We start from the raw sequence: 24,259 nt of genomic DNA on the forward strand, positions 1-24,259 counted from the left end.
ATTCCACGTTGCACTACAAGTGCACTTGAAATTGCACTTGAAAGTGCAGTCGCTGTAGATCCAAGGGGGACATGCAAGCGAAATAAAAAAACAGCATTTTAGCTAGCACATGATTGGATAATAAAATCAGCAGAGCTTCCCCTCATTTCAGATCTACCCCTCAGATTTACAACGATTGCACTTCCCAGTGCACTTTGCACTTGTAGTGCAAAGTGGATTTGCCTTTCATAAATAAACCCCAATATCTCTTACTTTTTGCTAATAAATATCCCACATTTTTTTTTCAAAAAAAACATATTTTTTCCTCATTCTAAGTATTCTACATATTTTTGGTAAAAAAACTAAAAAAAATCACAATAAGCGTATATTGATTGGTTTTCGCAAAAGTTATAGTGTCTACAAAATAGGGGGTAGTTTTATGGCATTTTTGCTATTATTTATTTTTATACTAGTAATGGTGGTGATCTGCGATTTTTATTGGGACTGCGATATTGCGGCGGACAAATTGGACACTTTTGACACATTTTTGGGACCATTCACATTTATACAGCAATCAGTGCTATAAAAATGCACTGATTACTGTGTAAATGTCACTGGCAGGGAAGGGGTGAACACTAGGGGGCGACCAAGGGGGTTAACTGTGTTCCCTCAGTGTGTTTTAACTGTAGCGGGGATGGGACTTACTAGGGGAAGAGAGAGATTGGTGTTCATACTTTGTATGAGTGTCTACGGCGCCCCCCCATCTCTGGCCACATATGGTACTGCATATAATAGAAGTCGCTGTGGAACAAATTATCTGAGTTTCCATTGACTTCTATGGGAAAATTTGCTTTGATATACGAGTGCTTTGGATTACAAGCATTCTTCTGGAACAAATTATTTGGATTAATTAATCCAAGGTACCATATCTGTATATCACTTTTTAAATATGTTTAAAAGCAGATTATCTTTAAACAATATGCGCTAAACATTATTTCCACGTGCACTACTTTAGGTTCTAGCAGAGTAAGGGTTTGGGCACTATTTGTTCTCTGGGCGCTATAGTGAATTTGATGTTGGGAGTATTTTTTCACCAATGCTATAGTGAATTCTGTTCTAGTGCTAATTAGCACAATTGCACTATTTTTAGTGCATGTAGAGGCGCTATTGCATATTAGCGCTATAGTAAATGACCCCCCACAGTATATTCCACAGGGGATAACGACACCAGATCTGATTTGATCATAGTTGGCAATACTCCCGCTAAATAATTCTTTCTTCCTGAGTCACTAACCCAACATGTTATATTCAGGAGACAAACACCCCCTTACCACCCAGCCCAGTCCTTCTCTGATTTTAAATCAAGTCAGTACCTATCATATGGCAAAAGTCCCTCCAGTGCCGGGACAAGGTCATCCAGTGCCCAGGGCAAAGAAGCCAAACTCTGCCCCCTCCCCTTCTTCATTATGTGTTAATCTTAGGGGTTGTTACCCCCAGCAGTGATCTGCTTGATAATGCCTTGTATCAGAATGAGCTCACTGGTGCCCCCATCCATACAGTAAGCCGCTGCGCCCTGGGCACCCTACCCTCCTGCCCACCCCTTGTCCCGCCCCTAAATCCCTCTGACATCATACCCTTTAGAGCAGGGGGGTCTCCAAACTTTCTAAAAAGAGGGCCATTTTACTGTCACTCAGGATTTAAGGGGGCCAGACTGCGCCAGTAGTAGTAGTAATATATGCCCTGCTGTCAGTGGGTGTAAACCATGCCCCATCATTGATTATAGTGCCCCATTGTTCAAGGAAAGAACAGTGTGCCATCATCAGTGTCTGTGAGAGGAACGTCAGGGCCACAAAGGAATAAAATGGAGAACGCCAATTTGTTTAACCACTTGCTGACTGCCTAACTTAGATATACGTTGGCAGAATGGCACGGGCAGGCAAAGAATCTGATTGCCTAGAATCTGCTGCCTAGCGGGCATGTGCAAACGCCCACCACAAGCTTCGTGACTGTGCCCACGGGACCCGGGGATTCGATGTTCGCCGGTGTCCCATGATCGAGTCACGGAGAGGCAGAACGGAATGTAAACAAGGCATTTCCCTGTTCTGCTCTAGCAACATGACAGAGATCTACTGCTCCCTGTCATCAGGAGCGGTGATCAGTGTCCTGTCACTTGTAGCCCAGCCCCTCTCACAGTTAGAATCACTCCCTAGGACACACTTAACCCCTTCCCCGCCCCGTAGTGGTTAACCCCTTCCCTGTCAGTGTTATTTATACAGAAATTAGTGCATTTTTATAGCACTGATCGCTGTATAAATGACAGCGGTCCCAAAATAGTGTCAAAAGTGTCCAATGTGTCCGCCGCAGCCACGATAAAAATCACAGATTGCCATTACTAGTAAAAAAAAAAAAAAATTTATAATAAAAATGCCATAAAACTATCCCCTATTTTGTAGATGCTGTAACTTTTGCGCAAACCAATCTATACCAATATATGCTTATTGTGATTTTTTTTAACAAAAATATATGGAAGAATATATATTGGCCTAAACTGATGATGAAGTTAGTTTTTTAAAAACATTTTTGGGGAATATTTATTATAGCAAAACGTAAATTTTTTTAATTTTTTTTTCAAAACTGTTGCTCTTTGTGTATAGCACAAAAAATAAAAATTGCAGAGGTGATCAAATACCACCAAAAGAAAGCTCTATTTGTGAGAAAAAAAGGACGCAATTTTGGTTTGGGTATAGCATTGCATGACTGCGCAATTACCAGTTAAAGCAACGCAGTGCCGAATTGTAAACGGTGCTCTGGTCAGGAAGTGGTTAATGCAAAAAGTGTCCGATGTGTCAGCCGCACTATCGCAGTCAGGATAAAAATCACAGTTTGCCACCATTACTAGTAAGAAAAAAATTATAATAAAAATGCCATAAAACTATCCCCTATTTTGTAGACGCTATAACTTTTGCGCAAACCAATCAATATACGCTTATTGCGATTTTTTTATTTTTTTTTACCAAAAATTTGTAGAAGAATTCGTATCGGCCTAAACTGAGGAAAAACTTGTTTTTTTTTAAATATATTTTTTGGAGATATTTATTATAGCAAAAAGTAAAAAATATTGCTTTTTAAAAAAAAGTATCGCTCTTTTTTTTGTTTATAGCGAAAAAAAACAAAAAAACACAGAGGTGATCAAATACCACCAAAAGAAAGCTCTATTTGTGGGGAAAAAAGGACGTCAATTTTGTTTGGGTGCAATTGTCAGCTGAAGCGACGCAGTGTCGTATCGCTAAAAATTGCCTGGTCATTAAGCAGCCAGGGGCTGAAGTGGTTAATAAATACATTTTACTCTTAATAAAGGGCTATGATCATTTTTAAGTACATGTTTCTATGGTGGCTTTGCTGGTTCTTTCTGTTTTGTGTTTTCAGGTGACAGGCTGCCTGCTGCTGTTGCTAGGAGGATTTACCTCAGCTGCTGAGCACTGGATTGGTGACAAATCTTTTGGCGGGACACATCTAGCCAATCAGTGTAAGTTTTTACTTCTATCCTCTCCTGTCGCTGGGCAGAGTCAGCATTTACCTCAGGTCTGTTAGCTGGACTCCCCTGTGGATTCTCCTCAGCCTTCCTTCTGGATCTTTTGACCCGCTCTCAGCCCAGAATGGATGACATCTCCCCCACCATCACACACCCCGAAAGGAGCAGGTTAGGAATTTATAGTGTGTATATATGTTAATATATAGCATATATATATATATATATATATATGTATGTATGTATGTATGTATGTATGTATGTATGTATGTATGTATGTATGTGTGTGTGTGTGTGTCTATTTCAATGTGTGTGTATATCTATCTATCTATCTATCTCATATATATATATATATATATATATATATATATATATATATATATATATATATATATATATATATATATATATATACACACACACACATACATTTTATTATTCTAGCTGCATTCATAAATGGTGTTATTAAAGTAATTTTTATATAATTTTTTATTTATTATTAAAAACATTTTAATAAACCCTAAAATATGGTTTTACCCATGGGCTGTTCTATTACAGTTATACGGGAGTTTATCAATTATGAAACATATATTATTTTAATTTATTAATAAATATTTATATTTGTATACTTTATTAAAATTATTTTTTAATGATTATAAATTTATTTTTCATTTATATGAATGCTGTTTAGCTGCTTTACATATGTGGATTCCATTCATTTACTGTACACCATTCACAATTAAATAGGCACATGCATGATCTTTAAATATTGATAAAAACAATGTTTTTGAATAATTAGGTTCATATATATTGTGTAGGGGGAATGTAACTTTAATATGAGGTGTGTAATGTGTGGTGATTCGTGTTCAACTTTGGTATTTTTTAACTTCCTATTACTGTAGTCCCGCTTCATCCCGCGAGATTACAGTGAGAGGAGCCGTTCTCAGGATTTCCCGGCGTTTGTAGATCGCTTCACATCTCAACAGGAGAAGAGATCTACAAAGCTTGATAAACAGACACTGAGAGGAGAAGAGATCTACAAAGCTTGATAAACAGGCACTGAGAGGAGAAGAGATCTACAAAGCTTGATTAACAGGCACTGAGAGGAGAAGAGATCTAAAATGCTTGATTAACAGGCACTGAGAGGAGAAGAGATCTACAAAGCTTGATAAACAGGCACTGAGAGGAGAGCGATCTCCTCTGAGAATGCCTGAGAACTGAGTAGTGGTATTTTACTGCCGGATGATAAACGGACACCATATTCCCTATTTGCAAAAGTGAGCCGTGTTGGATATCCTTCTTGTTCACCTGGAAGGGATTTAAAATCTTAGACCTTCAAAAAAAAAAAATGGGAACTGTCCTGTCTACAAATAAGTGGTTTTCTAGGCCTGGGCTTCAGTTCATGGTACAGTTACCATAAAATTGATTGATAAGCTAATTTACTGTATACTCATTATTAGTGACTTAGTTTTTCCCTATTGTGATCTGGAGAGTCACATCAGAGGTCTAGCAGTATTTGGCATAGTGCCCAATTGTCCCTCCTTTGAGACCAGGGTTGCCAACCGTCAGTATTTTTCCAGGCAGCCAGTAACAGATGGGCACTTTTCTCCTGCCAGTAAATGCCAGAAAGAGGAAAAGGTTGCCAATAAAAAAATATGGCTGTGACGCTCAGAACTGGGCATGTGCAGCTCAGACCTGGAGCCAGCCAATACAATCGAAGTAAAGACAAATGGGAAAGTGGCGCTGTTACTCGATTAATGGTGTTAAGATCTTATTGTCCATTCAAAGGAATGCAGTTCTAATTTGGAGATGAAATAATAATGATTAAAAAGCAAGTAGGAAAAAAACCTTTTTGCGTTCTCTTAGCAACAAGTCCGTATTCCAGGGCAAGCCTCCAGAGGGGAGTTGGAAGCAGACTCCAAGTTACATGCAAAAAGAGAGACAGGAAAGGCGCCACCAGATTAAAAAAGACTATCCAAGCGCCTGCTACAGCGTGTATGGGTGGTGCTGGCGGGGGGGGGGGGGGATTGGTCAGGTGGAGGCGGTGTCTGAGCGTGTTGTGTGATTTCATGGTGCAAGGGAGCCAAGCGGGTCTGCAGGATGGGATTAAGGTAAGCCAGGAGCGGGTCTGTCAGTGCTTTTTGGACTGGAGGGGACTGAAGGGACCACCTGGCCTGGAGAGAGAATGTCGCTGCGACTCAGGAGAGGACATGTCGTGTCGGTGATCTGTGCTGCTGCACAATGCTGTCAGTAGTACTGTGAGAGTCAATTTCATGTGTTTGCATCACTCATTCTAATGTATTGCCCCCCTGAGTCCTGTCCCTGAGCTACTTACTAAAAAAAAAAAAAAATATGCTTTTCTACCCTAAATCACATTGCTAATTGCACTTAAAACTGTAACTTTGTAACCTTTGGAACTGCCAGTAAAAACTTGGCTGTGCCAGGAAATTGTGGGTGTTGTGTCAGTAAATTTCAATCTGGTATATGCAATATGCAGCTTCAGTTGTCCCTCTTTTTAGTCTGATATGTACATCTCTATACAAAATGTACTATTTTACTGCCAAAAGTGTCATGCTGCACTAAACTTTTTATCCAGTCTCTATATTACTGCATTTGTTATTTTGAAAAATCATTATAAAAGGAAAAGTAGAGGTAAGAAAAAAGAACATGTGGTGTTTAGCCAATCATTTTCTGCATATTAGATCCTCGAGGTCCCTGTGTAAGCCGGGGACATGTCCTTTGCTACTTACTGTGCAGAAGGGTGTCCCTCTTTATAATTTCAGAAATTTAGGAGGTATTTTTTAGGTACATTTTCTCAGTCATTGGTAAGGGCATTTTCAATGCTGGATTGTAAGGAGTGATATTTTTAGGCCGAGGTGGTGGGGTGGGGCCAGGCTGGTATCCTGGCTTTTGGGTAATGTCACCCACTTTGTTGGTGGACAGTGGTTGGTAAACTGTTATTTGGTTGATATAAGATATTGCCGCTTGAGTCTTAGTGACTAAGCATGTTGGTCTGTGAATGGTTAACAGCAGGGGCATTGCTAGGTCTACAAAAGATCTGGGGCTAGAGCCCATAGCAGCTAAGTAAAGATAGTCATATAAAAATAAATGCCCCATCAAATGCAGCCACTGTGCCCTTCAAAGGCAGTCACTGTGCCCCATCAAATGCAGCCACGGTGCCCCATCAAATGCAGTCACTGTACCCCATAAATGCAGCCACGGTGCCCCATCAAATGCAGCCACGGTGCCCCATCAAATGCAGCCACCGTGCCCCATCAAATGCAGCCACCGTGCCCCATCAAATGCAGCCACCGTGCCCCATCAAATGCAGCCACCGTGCCCCATCAAATGCAGCCACAGTGCCCCATCAAATGCAGCCACCGTGCCCCATCAAATGCAGCCACCGTGCCCCATCAAATGCAGCCACCGTGCCCCATCAAATGCAGCCACAGTGCCCCATCAAATGCAGCCACCGTGCCCCATCAAATGCAGCCACAGTGCCCCATCAAATGCAGCCACCGTGCCCCATCAAATGCAGCCACCGTGCCCCATCAAATGCAGCCACCGTGCCCCATCAAATGCAGCCACCGTGCCCCATCAAATGCAGCCACTGTGCCCCATCAAATGCAGCCACTGTGCCCCATCAAATGCAGCCACTGTGCCCCATCAAATGCAGCCACCGTGCCCCATCAAATGCAGCCACCGTGCCCCATCAAATGCAGCCACCGTGCCCCATCAAATGCAGCCACCGTGCCCCATCCAATGCAGCCACTGTGCCGTTCAAAGGCAGTCACTGTGCCCCATCAAATGCATCCACGGTGCCCCATCAAATGCAGTCACTGTACCCCATAAATGCAGCCACCGTGCCCCATCAAATGCAGCCACCGTGCCCCATCAAATGCAGCCACGGTGCCCCATCAAATGCAGCCACGGTGCCCCATCAAATGCAGCCACCTGGCCCCATCAAATGCAGCCACCTGGCCCCATCAAATGCAGCCACCTGGCCCCATCAAATGCAGCCACCGTGCCCCATCAAATGCAGCCACAGTGCCATCAATTGCAGCCAATGTGCCCATGAAAAGCAAGAAAATCCGCACCCATTGTATTTCTACATCTATTAGAGCATAGTTAATAGCAATTGAACTGAATATTTCTTATCTGGTTAGGGGGGGGGGGGGGGGGAGGGAGAGAGAGGGAGACACTAGAAGCACCTTAATACCTTTAATCTTCCCTTCTGTCCCAGGCCCAGCCACCACGGCCGTTATTCTATTCTCCTGCTGGCTGCTGCCCTTAGGCATAAACACAGCGGGACTCTGGAGGGAGAAGGGGGCGTCGCCGCGCCAGCTCCATACAAGGAGAAATCGAGCACCGCTGCCGCTCTCCGGATCTGGTGCTGATTTCCTCAGGCGGCATATCACTCCACCGGTAACAGTGCAGCGGGCGGCGCCACAACGGCCGGATCACACAGAAGGTAAATTGCGGCTGCCACCCCCCCCTCCCGCCACTCTCCCGCACCCTCCGCCGTTTACTGGAGCAGTCGGTAGCGGCGGAGGCGATCGGGTCCTTTCCTCTGCTGGGTATAGAGACAAGTGAGGCTAAGATGGCCCCCACCCGTCTCTATACCATAGGAGGGCGGAAGCGACATCAAAATGTCACTTCCGCCCATACCTCTTAAAGGAACATTTTTTCAATGTCATTTTTTCAAATGACATTTTTATTTTATTTTTTATTTTATTGCATTTAAGTTCAAATATGAGATGTGAGGACTTTTTGACCCCCAGATCTCATATTTAAGAGGACCTGTCATGGTTTTTTCTATTACAAGGGATGTTTACATTCCTTGTAATAGGAATAAAAGTGATCCATTTTTTTTCTTCAAAAGAGTGTAAAAATTTATAAAATCAATTAAAATAAATAAGAAAAAAAAAAAAAAAAGGTTTTTAAAAAACTCCTTCCCGATGAGCTCGCACGCAGAAGCGTGAACACGTGAACAGCGCCTGCATATGAAAATGGTAGTCAAACCACACGTGAGGTATCGCTGCGATCAGTAGAGCGAGAGCAATAATTCTAGCCCCAGACCTCCTCTGTAAAGCAAAAAAATGCAACCTGTAGAATTTTTTATATGTCGCTTATGGAGATTTTTGAGGCTAAAAGTTTGACACCATTCCACGAGCGGGCGCAATTTTGAAGCGTGACATGTTGGGTATCAATTTACTCGGCGTAACATTATCTTTCACAATATAAAACAAAATTGGGCTAATTTTACTGCTGACTTATTTTTTTATTCAAAAAAGTGATTTTTTCCCCAAAAAAGTGCGCTTGTAAGACCGCTGCGCAAATACGGTGTAAAAAAAGTATTGCAATGACCGCCATTTTATTCTCTAGGGTGTTAGAAAAAAATATATAAAATGTTTGTGGGTTCTAAGTAATTTTCTAGCCAAAAAAACTGTTTTAAACATGTAAACACCGAGTCTGAAAAAGAGGCCTGGTCCTTAAAGGGGTTGTAAAGGTAAATGTTTTTTCACCTTAATGCATTCTATGCATTAAGGTGAAAAAACATCTGACAGTGCCGGCCCCCCCCCAGCCCCCTGTTTTACTTACCTCACCCCTCGAAAATCCCGTGCTCGTCCCCCGACGTCCTTTCCAACGCTCAGCCTGGCCGCTGATTGGCTGGAGTGGATGGATGGAAAGCAGCACAGCCATTGGCTCGTGCTGCTGTCAATCACATCAACTGAAGCGGAGCGCCGGGGGCGGGGCCATGTGATATAGCGAGCGGCTATAGCCGCCGGCTGTATCACGGGAGCGCGCCCGCAGATGCTTCTCACCATGTGAGGGAGCTCGCATGAACATGAGAAGCATCTGAGGGAGGAAGCAGAGACAGCCGCCGAGGGACCCCAGAAGAGCAGGTTCGGGGCCACTCTGTGCAAAACTAGCTGCACAGTGGAGGTAAGTATAACATGTTTGTTATTTAAAAAAATTTAAAAAATTCTCCTTACAATCCCTTTAAGTGGTTAATTAAAAGGCCCACTATAGTGCAAAATATTGTATTGTATTCTGGTGACTGTCTATGGTTAATCACTTTAATGATAGGATTAGTATTCGGTCAATGCTATTACAATTAGAAATAAATTCATTTCTTCCCCACATGCTTTTGTTTATATTCTTCTTCACATTTACATGCAAATCGCGTTGTCCAGCAAAAGTCGCAGTTACAGAGGATGGGATAAACATGCAAGACTGCCAGGGGTGCTTACAATGATCAGCTTTTATTTAATATGGTTTTAAAACTACCTTGCAAAAGAAAATGAAAAAATAGTAAGGGCTTGTTTAGTTTTGTGGCCAGGGGGGCAGTAAAAATACGGGGCTGATTTGTGGGTTTACTGCCACCCGGCCCACCTTAAAGTGGGTGTAAACCCGTTTCATGAAATTTGTACTGGGCACATATATCTGCAGTATTTTGTTATCTCTCTTCAAAGAGGGAAGCCCCTTAGCTCTTTCCTGAACTGTTCCTCTGTTATCAGCCTGATAACTCCTGACAAATTCTGAGACTTTTAGACAAAAGCAGCCTGAATCTGGTTGCTAAAACAGATTAGCAGAGAGCAGGTGTCAATTTTTTTAGCCATGTGACCATCGAGAACTGGCTCTACAGTGATCATCCTTTTTATTAAATCTGCTTGATGTTCATCCACAAAATGTTTTCCACCTGCGAGAAGAAGACACTCAAACATAGGGTTGCCACCTGTCCAGGATTCACCCGGACAGTTCGGGTTTGGAATCATGCGTTGGGGTTTCAGACTGCCTGAAACCCGGACACATTATTTAAACTGGACTATGGCCTCCCAGCAGGGTTGCTGCATGCAGTTGTCGAAGCTGAGAGTGTCTGTTATACTCTTTAACACTGCCCAAAGCCAACACTAACAATCCCCCCCAAACACACACACAGGAGTGTCTGCCCACACTCCAATCCCTGGTGCTGAGCCCCAGAATAGGAAAGTAAGTCGGGGCTGGAAATTTGAAGTCCAGCAGCCTCAGATACATCTGGATGAGAGGTGGTAAGTGAGCTCACCATCCATCCCTGTCTGTGACTGAAGTCTCCCCCTTCTCTCTCCTGCCTCTGAGTAAGTACACTAAGGCAAATCAGGGTTCTCAGAGCACCCCTTACATCAGATTTCTCCTTTACACCAGAGGCCACAGTGTTTCCCCTTACATCAGAGTCTTCTCCGTACATCAGAGGTCTCAGGGTCCCTCCTTAAATCAGGGTTCCTAGAGCATCCCTTATGTTAGAGTTCTCCCTTACATCAGAGTCTGCAGAGTCCCCTCTTACAGTGAAAGGGAACTCTGCGAGTTCAGATGTAAAAGGGGAACTCTGTGGACTCTGATGTAAAGGGGGGCTCTTGTTCTTAACTTCATATGATTAGAAATGTTATTTAATAGCAAAATATATATATAGTTTATACTATAAAAAAAATTGCCGTGCGCCGCAAAAGTGCTCGGGTTTGACTTGAAGAAAAGGTGGCAACCCTACTCAAACATCTTTCCTATAAGCACTTGTACTCCAAACTTTTCCCAAATCGGATGGGTCTAGTTTGGGAACTTTTATAGCAGTGTTGGTCAATGTATTTCACACAGGGGTTGTTTCATCAGATTATACGTTCTGTCAGATTGTGTATTGGAAGTGACGTTCAGTCGCCGCCATCTTGTTACACCCCGCACTCGCCCACAGTGAGAAGGTGGCAAGTGGACATCTTGTTACACCCACCGGAGTCTTGCATTTCACACTTATTTTTTCCACTAAGTGGAGCTTATATAGTGACATTCAGTGTTGGGAAATCCATCTGACTGTTGAAAATCAGCGGTGTTCTGTCAGATCAGCATACCTGTGAAATCAGCAGGTGTTTCATCAGATTAGGCGACCCATTAGAATGTGTAACGGAAGTGATGTTTCGTCGCCGCCATCTTGTTACACCCCGCACTCCTCCACAGTAAGGATACAGTGAGAAGGGGGCAAGCGGACATATTGTTACACCCACCGAAGTCTTCCATCATACACATTTTTATTAACAGGAAACTGAGTTTATATAGTGAAATACAGTACTTAGAACTCCGTCTTACTGTTTATAGCCTGATGAAGGAGCACGCATGCTCCGAAGCGCCACCCACCTGACCCCGTTCCTGGAAGTGATCACAGCACGATACAGTGGAGTATCACAGAGCATCCTCCATCTGAGCTCCAGTCACCTGGAAGCGCTGGGCACCCACAGCACCACCAGAGAACCATGAGACAAGGACACAGGATCCCCTCCATCAGCTCGGGAGACCCACATCACCCGGGAGAAAACAGTTATCTCTTACATGCCTGAACTAACAGCTCATTTGTGAGTGTTTTTAATCCATTTGCAATAAATATATTTTAATATATGCTGCACTTAGAGGATGCCGTCTTTTTCTCCTTTTACTGTTTAGATGTTGAATTTTAAAAGCTGTGTCAAGACTGCTGATCTCACAGAGTTGCTAATCTATAGAACACTGCAGCTTTTAAAATTCAACATGTAAACATTCACACGGAGTTCTAAGTACTGTATCTCACTATATAAACTCAGTTTCCTGTTAAAAAAAAAAACGTGTAAAGTGCAAAACTCCGGTGGGTGTAACAAAATGTCCACTTGCCCACTTCTCACTGTATCCTTACTGTGGAGGAGTGCGGGGTGTAGCAAGATGGCGGGGACAAAACTTCACTTCCGTTACACATTCTGACGGGTCGCCATATCTGACGAAAAACACAGGCTTGCTGCTGCTTTTACAATTCAACATCAAACCAGACGGATTTATAAACACTAAGACCGCTTTCACACCACACCGCCCATAGCGCGGGCGGTAAAACGCCGCTATTTTTAGCGGCGTTTTACCGCCGGATTTGCGGCGCATTTCGGCCGCTAGCGGGGCGCTTTTACCCCCCCGCTAGCGGCCGAGAAAGTGTTAAAACCACCGGCAATATGCCGCAATAGCGGCTTTTTTCCGGTGGTATTACAGCGCTGCCCCATTGATTTCAATGGGGAGCAGCGGTGGAGGAGCGGTAAACACAAAGAAGCTGCTGGCAGGACTTTTCCCTGCCCTCGGGGCTTTCACACTACAGACAATGGTGCAGCTTTTTTTGGGAGGATTGCAGGCGCTATTTCTAACGCTGTGCCTGCAAAACACCCTGGTGTGAAAGGGGTCTGAATGCCACTATATAAGCTCCGTATATAAGCTCCGTTTAGTGGTAAAAATAAGTGTGAAATGCCAGACTTCGGTGGGTGTAACAAGATGTCCGCTTCCCGCCTTGTCACTGTATCCTTACTGCATAGCTCTCAACTGTCCCTTATTTCAAGGGACTGTCCCTGATTTCAAGCAATGTCCCTCATTCCTCCTCATTTTGATCTGATCTATATAGATGTATATAAAATGCACTTTTTATCTATCAGCCAATATAAAGTAATAGTAGTGGGAAAAAAAAGCACTTGTGGGTTTAACCAATCTTATTTATTTTGTACAATTCTCCTCTAAGGGGGCGTGGCAAGGGGTGTTTCCCTTTGCCTGCATACCTATGCTGATAGGTGTCCCTCATTCCCATCAAAAAGTTGGGAGGTAAAGGTAAGAATATTTTGGAATAGGATAATGGAAATATATCAGAAAGTGGTTGGAATAGAATTAAACTTAAATATAAACATTGCATTATTTCCCTCACACCAAACTCAATAAAGCAAAAGGAGGTAGAGATATTACACCATATGACTACAGCAACAAGGGTTGTGATAGCACGTAAATGGAGAGAAACAAGCAGTCCAATGGTGACGGACTGGATATGTGAAATGAACGAAATATATCATATGGAAAAACAGATAAGAGAAGAAGGATGTAGAAATAATCAAATATCAAGGCTATGGAAAAACTGGGAGGAATTTTGGTCTTCAAGGAGGATGAAGGAATATCTGTAAATGGAGAGGGGAGGTGGTGCCAATGGAGGGAGATGGGGAGAGGTAGGGGGGGGGGGGAAGGAGAGAGGAAGGGGATTTTTTATTTCCCCTTTTTTTTCCTCCTCTATAAATTTATATGGTTAGGTATAGGAATGAGTTTTTGAATGTTGAATATTGGTTAAATGTCAATATGATGTATGTCTTAAAAATTAAATAAACAGTAATTTGAAACAAAAAGTTGGGAGGTATGTTACTGTGGACGAGTGTGGGGTGTAGCAAGATGGCGGAGACGAAAAGTCACTTCTGTTACACAATCTGACTGGTCACCCACTCTGATGAAACAGGGGCCTCAATAGATCCCATGATATCAAAGAGCTGCATATAATGTTTAATGCTACTCCAAACAGACCAAATGTGCTACAGTAGATGATCAGTAACTTTGGGCAAACACCGAAAGATGGTCAAAGACTACAGACTGGCTATAGAAGCAGATGGGGGAGAATAGGAATATGTTACATGACCGGTGAGAACTTACGCCCATTACAGTTTCATTATAATTCTGTGTCCCCTATAGCCCACCTCAAATATTACTGGCACCACATTTGATATTTCTTTGGGTAAGATCTGTTCCTGAAGATCAGAGAAAAAAAGAATGGACAACACAGAGGAAGTAAGGAAGTGTGAAAGGTAACAAAACCCAACTTATTTATCTGGTAGAAAATAATTGCTATTTTTCTTTGTCTCTGGGTAAACACCTACATTTATCAGGGGGCATCTGTAGAAAATGGTTCTACCACTTAGTTGGCTTTTTTAATTCCATTCACACAATTTGCGTTTCTAATAGGCAGTAAGTTTGGCAAACACAAAGGGAAACAAATTTGTTTACCATTGTTTCATATAATTGTTTTTTTTTTTTTTTGGACATTCACAATAGCATAGCTCCTGACTCTCCCTGATTTGGAGCAATATCCCTCTGTCCCTCATTCCTCCTCATTCATCCCTCATTTTGCTCTGATCTATTATAGTTGTATATAAAATGCACTTTTTATCTTTCAAAAAGTGTTTCCCAGTGCTAAACCATTCATCCGATTTCTAAATTGCTACATTAGTAAGCTTCAAAAACCAATATAACGGAATAATAGTGGTCTGACATACCGCTACACCGATCTCGGTAAAGAGCCTCTGACGGAGGCTGATCACCTAGTGATCAGCTGTGTCTGATCACAGTGTAAACAGGAAGAGCCTATGATTGGCTTTTCCTCACTCACGTCTGACAGATGCGAGTAGAGGAGAGCCAATCGGCTGCTCTCCTGACATTGTTTATCAGCATAGCCCCCCTCGGATGTCTGCCCAGGACCACCAGGATGCCGCCAGGACCAGCAGGGATGGCCACTACACTGGACCACCAAGTATGCCACCCCAACAGGTATATGCCAATCAGTGCCAAGGCAGCTGCCAATCAATGCTCAGGCAACTGCCAATCAGTGCCCATCCACAATGCATGCCAGTGCCACCAGGGATGCCTATCAGTGCCATCTATCAGTGCTGCATATCAGTGCCCAGCAGTGCTGTCAATCAGTGCCACCAATAAGTACCCATGAGTGCAGCCTTTCAATGCCAATTAGTGTCGCATATCAGTGCCCACCAGTGCCACACATCAGTGCCACCTATCAATGCCCATCAGTGCTGCATACCAGTGCCACCCATCAGTGCTGCCTACCAGTGCCCATCAGTACCACATATCAGTACCCATCAGTGAAGGAGAAAACTTACTTATTTACAAAATTTTATAGCAGAAACAAAAGGAAAACTTTTTTTCCCCAGAATTTTCTTTATTTGTTTAGCAAAAAATAAAAAAGCACAGAGGTGATCAAATACCACCAAAAGAAAGCTCTATTTGTGGGAACAAAATTATAAAAATTCTGTTTGGGTACAGTGTAGCATGACCGCGCAATTGTCATTTAAACAGCGACAGCGCTGAAAGCTGAAAATTGCCCTGGGCAGGAAGGGGGTGTAAGTGCCCGTTATTGAGGTGGTTAAAGAGAGGGTGGCAGGGGGGTGTCCTATGCCTACATACTTTTGCTAATAGGTGTCCCTTGTTCTCATCTAAAAAAGTTGGGAGGTGTGACAATAGTCCATAACTTTAGATGAGAATGAGGGAAGTTTGAGTTAAATTTTAGGACAAGCCTTTTGGTTTATTGATCAAACAGTCCTACCAGGAGAGGTACTTGTTATGTTAAATGAATCATAAAGGTTCAATACCAACTGTAAATGGGTACAGTAGGCTACTTTCTCTATAAGAATATATACAGTATGAATACAGACAACACATATCTGTGAGAGGAAACCGTTTTTCCAGGAAATGAACTGCTAGTATATTTGAGAAGGGGGAGTGGTCCCTGTCATCTCTGCCAGGGGAGTTGCCTTACAAGGTCATATGTAACTGCATGACAGAAGAGACGTACAACCAATTCTTCACCTGCTGCATTGAAAAACAAATAGGCCTCATCTATGTGGCACTTTGAATTCGGTCAGAGAGTCTTTAAGGCCGGGAAATAGGCGGGAGAAAAAAAAATTACTTTCACTTTCAGTTGGGAAGTGGCAGACATATTTTCCTTTAAAAGGGAAAGAGCAGGCGAGCTGCTGGAGACGGAGCTGAGGTTGGCATCTTCTGGGGCACCACATAAGGGAGGATGGTACGCGCCACACGAGATGCCCTGCTCAAGGCCTTGGATAATCTGACTGAGACGAGTTTCAAGAGGTTCTGCTACAAACTATCAGACTTAGACATAAAGGAGGACTTCCGCAAAATCCCCAGAATTAAGCTAGAGAATAAAGATCGTGAGGATGTAGTGGATCTGATCCTGAGTCACTACATGGATTCTTATGGAGCGGAGCTGACGGTGAATGTTCTGGAAAGCATCAGTGAGAAGCAAGTGGCATGGGATCTTAAGAAGGACCTGGAGAATGGTAAAGCTTGGCCATAGGCTTTGGATGCCTGTTGTATATGGGGGTATACCGGTCACTGGCAGCTCAATTATAAACAGGGAGGCTATAGTCCCCGTTCTCACTTGCAGTGTGATTAGACTGCAGCGTGGATTTGGTGCAGGTTTTCTCCACTTTCCCATTTCGAAGGACTGTCCCTCATTTAGGACAAAGTCCCTCTTTCCTCCTCATTTGTCCCTCATTTTGGTCTGATCTATATAGTTGTATATAAAATGCACCACTTACAATTCTCCTTTAACCCTTTCATGACTAAGCCTATTTTTGGAATTTGGTGTTTACAAGTTAAAATCCATATTTTTTGCTAGAAAATTACTTGGAACCCCCAAACATTATATATATTTTTTTAGCAGAGACTCTAGAGAATAAAACGGCGATTGTTGCAATATTTTATGTCACACTGTATTTGCGCAGTGGTGTTTTAAACGCAACTTTTTGGGAAAAGGGACACTTTCATGAATAAAAAAAAAACAAAACAGTAAAATTAGCCCAATTTTTTTGCGTAATGTGAAAGATAATGTTACGCCGAGTAAATAGATACCAAACATGTCACACTTTATAATTGCGCGCACTTGTAGATTGACGACAAAGTACGGTACCTAAAAATCTCAATAGGCGGCGCTTTAAATTTTTTTTACGGTTACCAGGTTAGCGTTACAGAGGAGGTCTAGTGCTAGAATTATTGCTCTTGCTCTGACGATCGCGGCGATACCTCACATGTGTGATTTGAACACCGTTTACATACGCGGGCGCGACTTCCTTATGCGTTTTCTTTGCTTCGCGAGCTCGCGGGGACGGCGGGCGCTTTAAAATTTTTTTTTTATTTTTTTATTTATTTTATTTATTTTAAAATAACTAAATTGTTTTAAAAAAAAAAAATGTATCACTTTTATTGCTGTCACAAGGAATGTAAACATCCCTTGTGACAGTAATAGGTGGTGACTAGGGATGAGCTTCGTGTTCGAGTCGAACGTACGTTCGACTCGAACATTGGCTGTTTGTCCGTTCGGCGAAATCCGAACTCTTGGTCCGTTCGCGTCAAAATTCGTGTGGCGCGCATGGCCCACAATGCACTGCGATGGCGCAGTGCATTGCTGGCTCATGATTGGCCAAGCATGCACTGTGACCCCGCATGCTTGGCCAATCGCAGCGCCAGCAGCGAGGAGAGCCATGATTGGCCACAGGCATCCTGCCTGTGGCCAATCATAGCTCAGGCTGTGTAGTGCACGCCCCACACTATATAAGGCCGCCTTTGAGGCGGCCTCGTGTAGTGTGTTGGCATCTGAAGCAGTGAGTGTTCTGTGTACCTTCAACACAGTGCACACCGATCGTTTTTGGCTGATTTCCTATCTTGCTGCTGTGTAGTGGTTGTTGTCTGTGCCCTGACCACAGTATACACCACTATATTCACCTCACCTATATAGCTAGTGGTCCATCTTTAATAATAGAGCTTGCAGTCAGTAGTGTTAGGAGATAGTGCGTGCTGTCTGCGTGCTCTGTACCCAGTACATACCGCTATAATCCACCTACATAGCTGTTCTCTATTTGAGCCCAATTGCCATCTGCAGGAGTTATTGGAAGTTGTGTGTGCCTCCAGCACAGCACAGTATACATCTGTATATACCCCTTTATCTCTGCTGTTTTCTGGTTATTGTCTGCGTGCCCTGACCACAGTATACACCGCGATATTCACCTCAGCCTAAGGCCCAATTTTTCTGCCCCTGTTTAACAGGGGCGTTTAAGTACAATTTTTGATGCAATGCTTTGCAGCAGGGCTAATTCCAGCAAAAAAACTAGAGTATATGGAAGAGGTTGCAGTGTGGTGGCACCAGCAGCAGTGCCTAAGGCCAAATTTTTCTGCCCCTGTTTAACAGGGACATGTAATTACAATTCTTGATATAATATTTCACAGGAGGGCCCCTTCCTGTGCCCACCCAGAGTAACGGTGAGGACTTATAGTGTTGTGGCACCAGCACCACAACCACCAAAGGTCAATTTTTCTACCACTGTTCAACAATAGCATGTAATTACAATTCTTGATATAATCGTTCACAGCAGGGCGCTCCAGCGCCCACCAAGAGTCACTTTGAGGGCTTACAATGTTGTGGCAAAACCAACACCTTGTTCCGCCATTTCTGCAGAGCATATAGGGCAGGCCCCTACTTTCAAACATCCAACTTACAAACATCTCCTACTTGCAAACGGAAGGAGACAACAGGAAGTAAGATGAAAAAAGACAGACGACAAAACAAATTATACAGGGGCTGTTTTCCAAAAAGCTTAAAAATAGTTTTTTTGACTGGAGCTACACTTTAAAAATGTACCAGTTGAAAATTACAAACAGATTCAACTTAACACAACAAACCTACACAGTCCCTGTCTTGTATTTCCGTTTAATGTCATTTTGTGCAGGGACTGTTCTAAACACGGGAAACACGTGGCACTTCACAGGCATACTACAGACACCCCCCAGGCACCATATTTAAAGGAATATTTCATATTTTTTTTCACTTTAATCGTCATTAAAATCAGTGCTCCCGCCAAAACGGCCGTTTTTAAAACTTTTTTTTGCATTGACCCATGTCCCCTGGGGCAGGAGCCAGGTCCCCAAGCCCTTTTTAGGACAGTATCTTGCATATTAGCCGTTAAAATTAGCACTTTCCATTTCGAACGTTCGAGTCCCATAGACTTCAATGGGGTTCTAACGTTCGTAACGAACGTGGGGTCCGTTCGAAAGTTCTGGTGCGAACCGAACTGGGGGGTGTTCGGCTCATCCCTAGTGGTGACAGGTCCTCTTTATGGAGGGATCAGGGGTCTAAAAGACCCCCCCACCCCTCCTTTACACTTCAATGTATTCAGATCGCCGAAAACGGCGATTCTGAATACCGGATATTTTTTTAAAACCGGCGCCATTGGTAGCCGAGTAAACGGGAAGTGACGTCATGACGTCGCTTCCGTGTTTACGATGAGGAGACTGGAACGAAGCCGATTACGGCTTCGTTCCAGTTCCTCTGCAGCAGCCGGAGGCGGCGGATCACTGATCGGTGCTCCCGATCGAGCGGGAGCACCGGTAGCAGCGGCGAGAGGCGGCGGGAGGGGAGGACGTCCCCTCCCGCTCCTCCGGCATAACAGCCGAGCGGCTTTTAGCCGCATCGGTTGTTATACCTGGATAGCCAATCGCCTGCTGCAAAAAACGGTACCAGGATGATGCCTGCAGGTGCGGGCATCATCCCGGTATAACCCCCGGAAGCCGAGTACGCAGATCTGCGTACGCTCAGGGGGAAAGGGTTAAAGGGGGGGGGTCCTATGTCTTTATACTTTTGCTAATAGGAGTCCCTCATTACCATCTCAGAAAGTTGGGACTGCGATTGACTTCTATTATGTCCTGCAGTTTTGGTGCACCTTCTGAAAGTGCACCAAAAGTCCTGCATGCATGCCCCAAAACTGTGGGACATAACAGAAGTCGATGGGAAAGGACAAGTTTAGATCCTGTGGGTAACACAGATGCTTTAGATGTGTCACCAGACTTGGATGGGCAAATGCAGAGTACTTTTAATATCAATTTGGTGCTAAATATCATAGGATCCGGGCCTGCTGTCTGCACAGGTCACTGCTACTGTTACATGGTAATATCTGGGTTTTCAAAGTCATTTGGTGCACACAATGTTGACAGTGTCGGCTGGTCAAGTTTTTGGATGGGGTGGCCCCAGACCCTGCCCGTCATTTTTGACCCCTCTCACTTCTCATAAACCATAAACGCATTGCACCCGACTCGCACGGCAGTTCACACTGCCATATGCAAACTGCTGGGGAGTGTCAATACATTGCTAATGTCACCCCCATTTCAGCTTGCATATCGCACTGAGAACTGTCAGTTCGGACATGAATCAGATCGCATGGGTGTGAACACCCATGCGATCCGATTCTGGTGCGGACCAAAAAAAGGGTCCTGTGCGAGTTTAGTGCGAATGCGATTTCAGCCATACTATTTATATGGCTGAAATCGCATCGCACTGACATCACATGTGATTTGCAGTGCTGGGTAAATCACATGCGATTTTGCACCACGCAGCAGTGGGAACCGGCCCTTAAAAGCATTTTTGTCAAAAAATGTTAAGAATAAATTCCATACATGTCACATGGTGCAGCCAAATTATAGTAAAAAATAAATAAAAATCTGCACCCTCTAGTAATAGAGCTCCAGGCAAGTGGTTATCAGTAACTGGTAGGGAGGGTTCTCTGACCACATGCCTTTAGCTCTGGGATGGGTCCGTCCATGGCGCTGGAGAATAATAAAAAGTGTATCAGGTCATCAGTGTGTGTTTTCACTCACATGATTTTACCTGCCCTGCAGATGTGTGCCTGTAATACATTTTTGCCCCATTTGTTCCAGTTACTGATCAGATTGATAATCCAGTGCAGTAGCTTGCTTCTCCAGTTTTTATTTTTTATGACTTTATGAATTATTTCAACCTGCCCCTCATGCTGTGTAGCGGCACGCTCGAGTCTCTCCTGCAGCTCCGCTTGGGCCGAAGAAAAGAGCTGCCGACGTCACCGGCTTTCGTCTGCTTCACGAAACCCGGAAATGACCTCAGGATTTGAACAACAATGCTCCCGCCCGTAGAATCACAGTGATTTTATTGGCGGAAGCTACTCGGCATTCTGTATTGCGCCACAAGGTGGGTTAAAGGCCCGCAAATGAAGCACTATGTCTGCAATCTCATGATTGCATAGATGTGGCGCTTCCCATAGTGCCACAGTGCGTCCGGCGCCACAGTGCACTGTGTTAAATTACTTTTTTTTTTATGTCTTAAAGGGGCAGTTTAAAAAAAAAAAAATTCTGGATGGGGGGTGGGGGTGGTCGGGTGTGGGGGCGGTACCCCGCCCGGGGCGCCCCCTATGGACGGGCCGCTAATCATTGTTGATTTACATTCTATTTGTATATACTGTGACATTGGGGGATTTTTAACTCAGTGGCAGATGCTTTTCAGTAAGTTCACAGCGAACAGGAACTTTCATTTAAGGGCATGGTAGCCCACTTTTATTAAAAAGGAACAACATAAAGTTCACACATGCGCTTGGTTGCCCACACAGGGGTTCTTCTGACAAAAAAAAAATACATGAAAAATGCCAAGCCACCTGGCTCTCTTCAGCAGCAGTGCCGCCTAGGCTTTAAAATTCAGCCCTCTTGGCCATATAACAGGGTTCCCGCACAACTACTGTACCTCTTCAGCTTCCTTGCGGCTTAGGCCTTCTACTTCAGGCTCTCATTTGTCTCCAATGCACACAGCTTTAACACACACACAGTGTCTATCTAGCAAGCAGCCCCTCACTGCTCTGATCCTCTGACTTGGGTCTCTGGCTTTCTCCAGTGCACTCTCTGCACTCTCTGCACTCTCTGCACTCTCTGCACTCTCTGCACTCTCTGCACTCTCTGCACTCTCTGCACTCTCTGCACTCTCTGCACTCTCTGCACTCTCTGCACTCCTGGAGACCTCCTGTCTCTCTGGGTGGAGCCCAGAACCCTAATCCTGACTTTGCTATAAGCCCAGAACCCACCTGCTCAATCAACCAGCCAGACTCCTGGCTGTTCCAAAAACCCGGTCCCAGGATTGGAGATTCCATCCCACCCATAACGCTATGGAATCTCCGGGCTCCAGGTCCCCAAGTGGATTTTACAAACTTTGGAGGAAACTGATAAAACAGATTCCTCCACATTAAACACTCCTGGAGCCCCTCAACCTGCCTATTTGAGAACCCTGGGCGACAATTACTAGGACAGGGAACTGTACTGTCACAATACGATTAAGATTGTTATATTTTGTATTTATATATTTTGCATTACAGTATGTAGTTTTGAAAGGCAGCTAATTTCCCTTCAGCCCTTCCTCTTAACCACTTGCTTACTGGGCACTTCAACCCCCCCTCCTTGTCTAGACCAATTTTCAGCTTTCAGCGCTGATGCAATTTGAATGACAATTGCACGGTCATAAAACACTGTACCCAAATTAAATTTTTATCATTTTTTTCCCACAAATAGAGCTTTCTTTTGGTGGTATTTGATCACCTCTGCGGTTTTTATTTTTTGTTAAAAAAATGTAAAAAGCCTGAATTTTTAAAACTATTTTTTTTTTTTATATTTTGTTATAAAATTTTAAAACAGGTCATTTTTCTCCTTCATTGATGTACGCTGATGAGGCAGGACTGATGGGCACCAATAGGTGGCAGTAATGGGCACTGATGGGTGGCAGTGATGGGCACTGATCAGTTACACTGATAGGCAGCACTGCTAGGTGGGATTGATAGGTGCCACTTGTGGGCATTGATAGGTGGCACTCATAGGCATTGATAGGTGGCACTGGTGGGCACTGTCAGGTGGCACAGATGAGGCATAATTGCCTCTTCCTCTTTGGGACCGATGTCCCTCGCAGATGAGTCGGTGATCTGCTTTTTTCCTCCTCCCCGTTCCGGCCCCTTACCATGTGATCAGAGGAGAAAAAAAGCCGATCACCGGCTCACCTGAAAGGGACATCGGTCCCAAAGAGGAAGAGGCAATCATGCCTCATTTATGCCACACGACAGTGTTTGAAAGTGGCACCTATCAATGCCCACAAGTGGCACCTATCAATGCCCCCCAGTGGTGCCAATCACTGCCACCTAGAAGTGCTGCCTATCAGTGTAACCGATCAGTGCCCATCACTGTCATCTATCGGTGCCCATCAGTTTCAAGGCATTAGCATATGCTCAATTCCACACTTGAGTCTTGCAAAACGAGATACTGTCCAAATGGGACAAATCTCCGTTGTCCCTGGACTGTCAAATTCTGGTGAGCCTTGTCAGGGATTCCCTGCTCTGGTGGCTGAGGTTGCCGTCCCTTCGGTCCGGGAAGTCGTTCCTTCCTCTTTATTGGACAGTGATCACAATGGATGCCAGCCTGACTGGTTGGGGGGGAGTTTGAGGCATACAGACAGCCCAGGGTCGGTGGACCCAGGAAGAATTCCACCTGCCGATCAACACGCTGGAGCTTCGGTGCCTCTCCACATTGTCACAGAGGCTGCAGGGGCGTCCGGTCAGGATCCAGTCGGGCAACGTCACGGCGGTGGCGTATGTCAACCAAGAAGGAACAAGGAGCTCAGCTGCAGCACTGGAGGTCGCACACATCCTGCGGTGGGCAGAGCGGCGCGTGTACATTCCGGGTGTAGAAAATTGGCAAGCAGACTTAGGGGAGAGATCCCCTTATCTCTCTCAGAAGGTGGTCTTTCTAGTGGCCATTACATCTACCAGGAGGGTCTCTGAGTTGGCGGCCTTGTCTTGCAAGTCTCCCCACTTGATCCTCCACAAGGATAAGGCGGTGCTGCGTCCGCAGCCTTCGTTTCTTCCAAAGGTTGTTTCGGACTTTCATCTACAGTGCCTTGTGAAAGTATTCGGCCCCCTTGAACTTTTCAACCTTTTGCCACATTTTAGGCTTCAAACATAAAGATATAAAATTTTTCTTTTTTGTGAAGAATCACCAACAAGTGGGACACAATTGTGGAACGAAATCTATTGGATTTTTGAATTCTTTTTTAACTAATAAAAAAATGAAAAGTGGGGCGTGCAAAATTATTCGGCCCCCTTGCGTTAATACTTTGTAGAGCCACCTTTTGCTGCGATTACAGCTGCAAGTCGCTTGGGGTATGTCTCTATCGGTTTTGCACATCGAGAGACTGAAATTCTTGCCCATTCTTCCTTGCAAAACAGCTGGAGCTCAGTGAGGTTGGATGGAGAGCGTTTGTGAACAGCAGTTTTCAGCTCT

At 44.2% G+C, this 24,259-nt stretch overlaps 1 protein-coding gene across 1 annotated transcript in view; it reads left to right on the forward strand.

Moving 5' to 3' along the window:
- The first annotated feature begins 15,906 nt into the window (after nucleotides 1-15,906).
- The window catches only part of LOC143925640 (uncharacterized), a 107,650-nt gene continuing 99,297 nt past the window's right edge, over nucleotides 15,907-24,259 (forward strand). The window contains exon 1 of the mRNA XM_077450106.1: nucleotides 15,907-16,431. Within this exon, the coding sequence (XP_077306232.1) occupies nucleotides 16,155-16,431 (277 nt within the window). The 5' untranslated portion in view covers nucleotides 15,907-16,154. The remainder of the gene's footprint in view (nucleotides 16,432-24,259) is intronic.

Source organism: Lithobates pipiens, unplaced genomic scaffold, assembly GCF_037356315.1.
Source record: "Lithobates pipiens isolate NorthernLeopardFrog02 unplaced genomic scaffold, aLitPip1_a1.2 Scaffold_22, whole genome shotgun sequence".
NCBI lineage: Eukaryota > Metazoa > Chordata > Amphibia > Anura > Ranidae > Lithobates > Lithobates pipiens.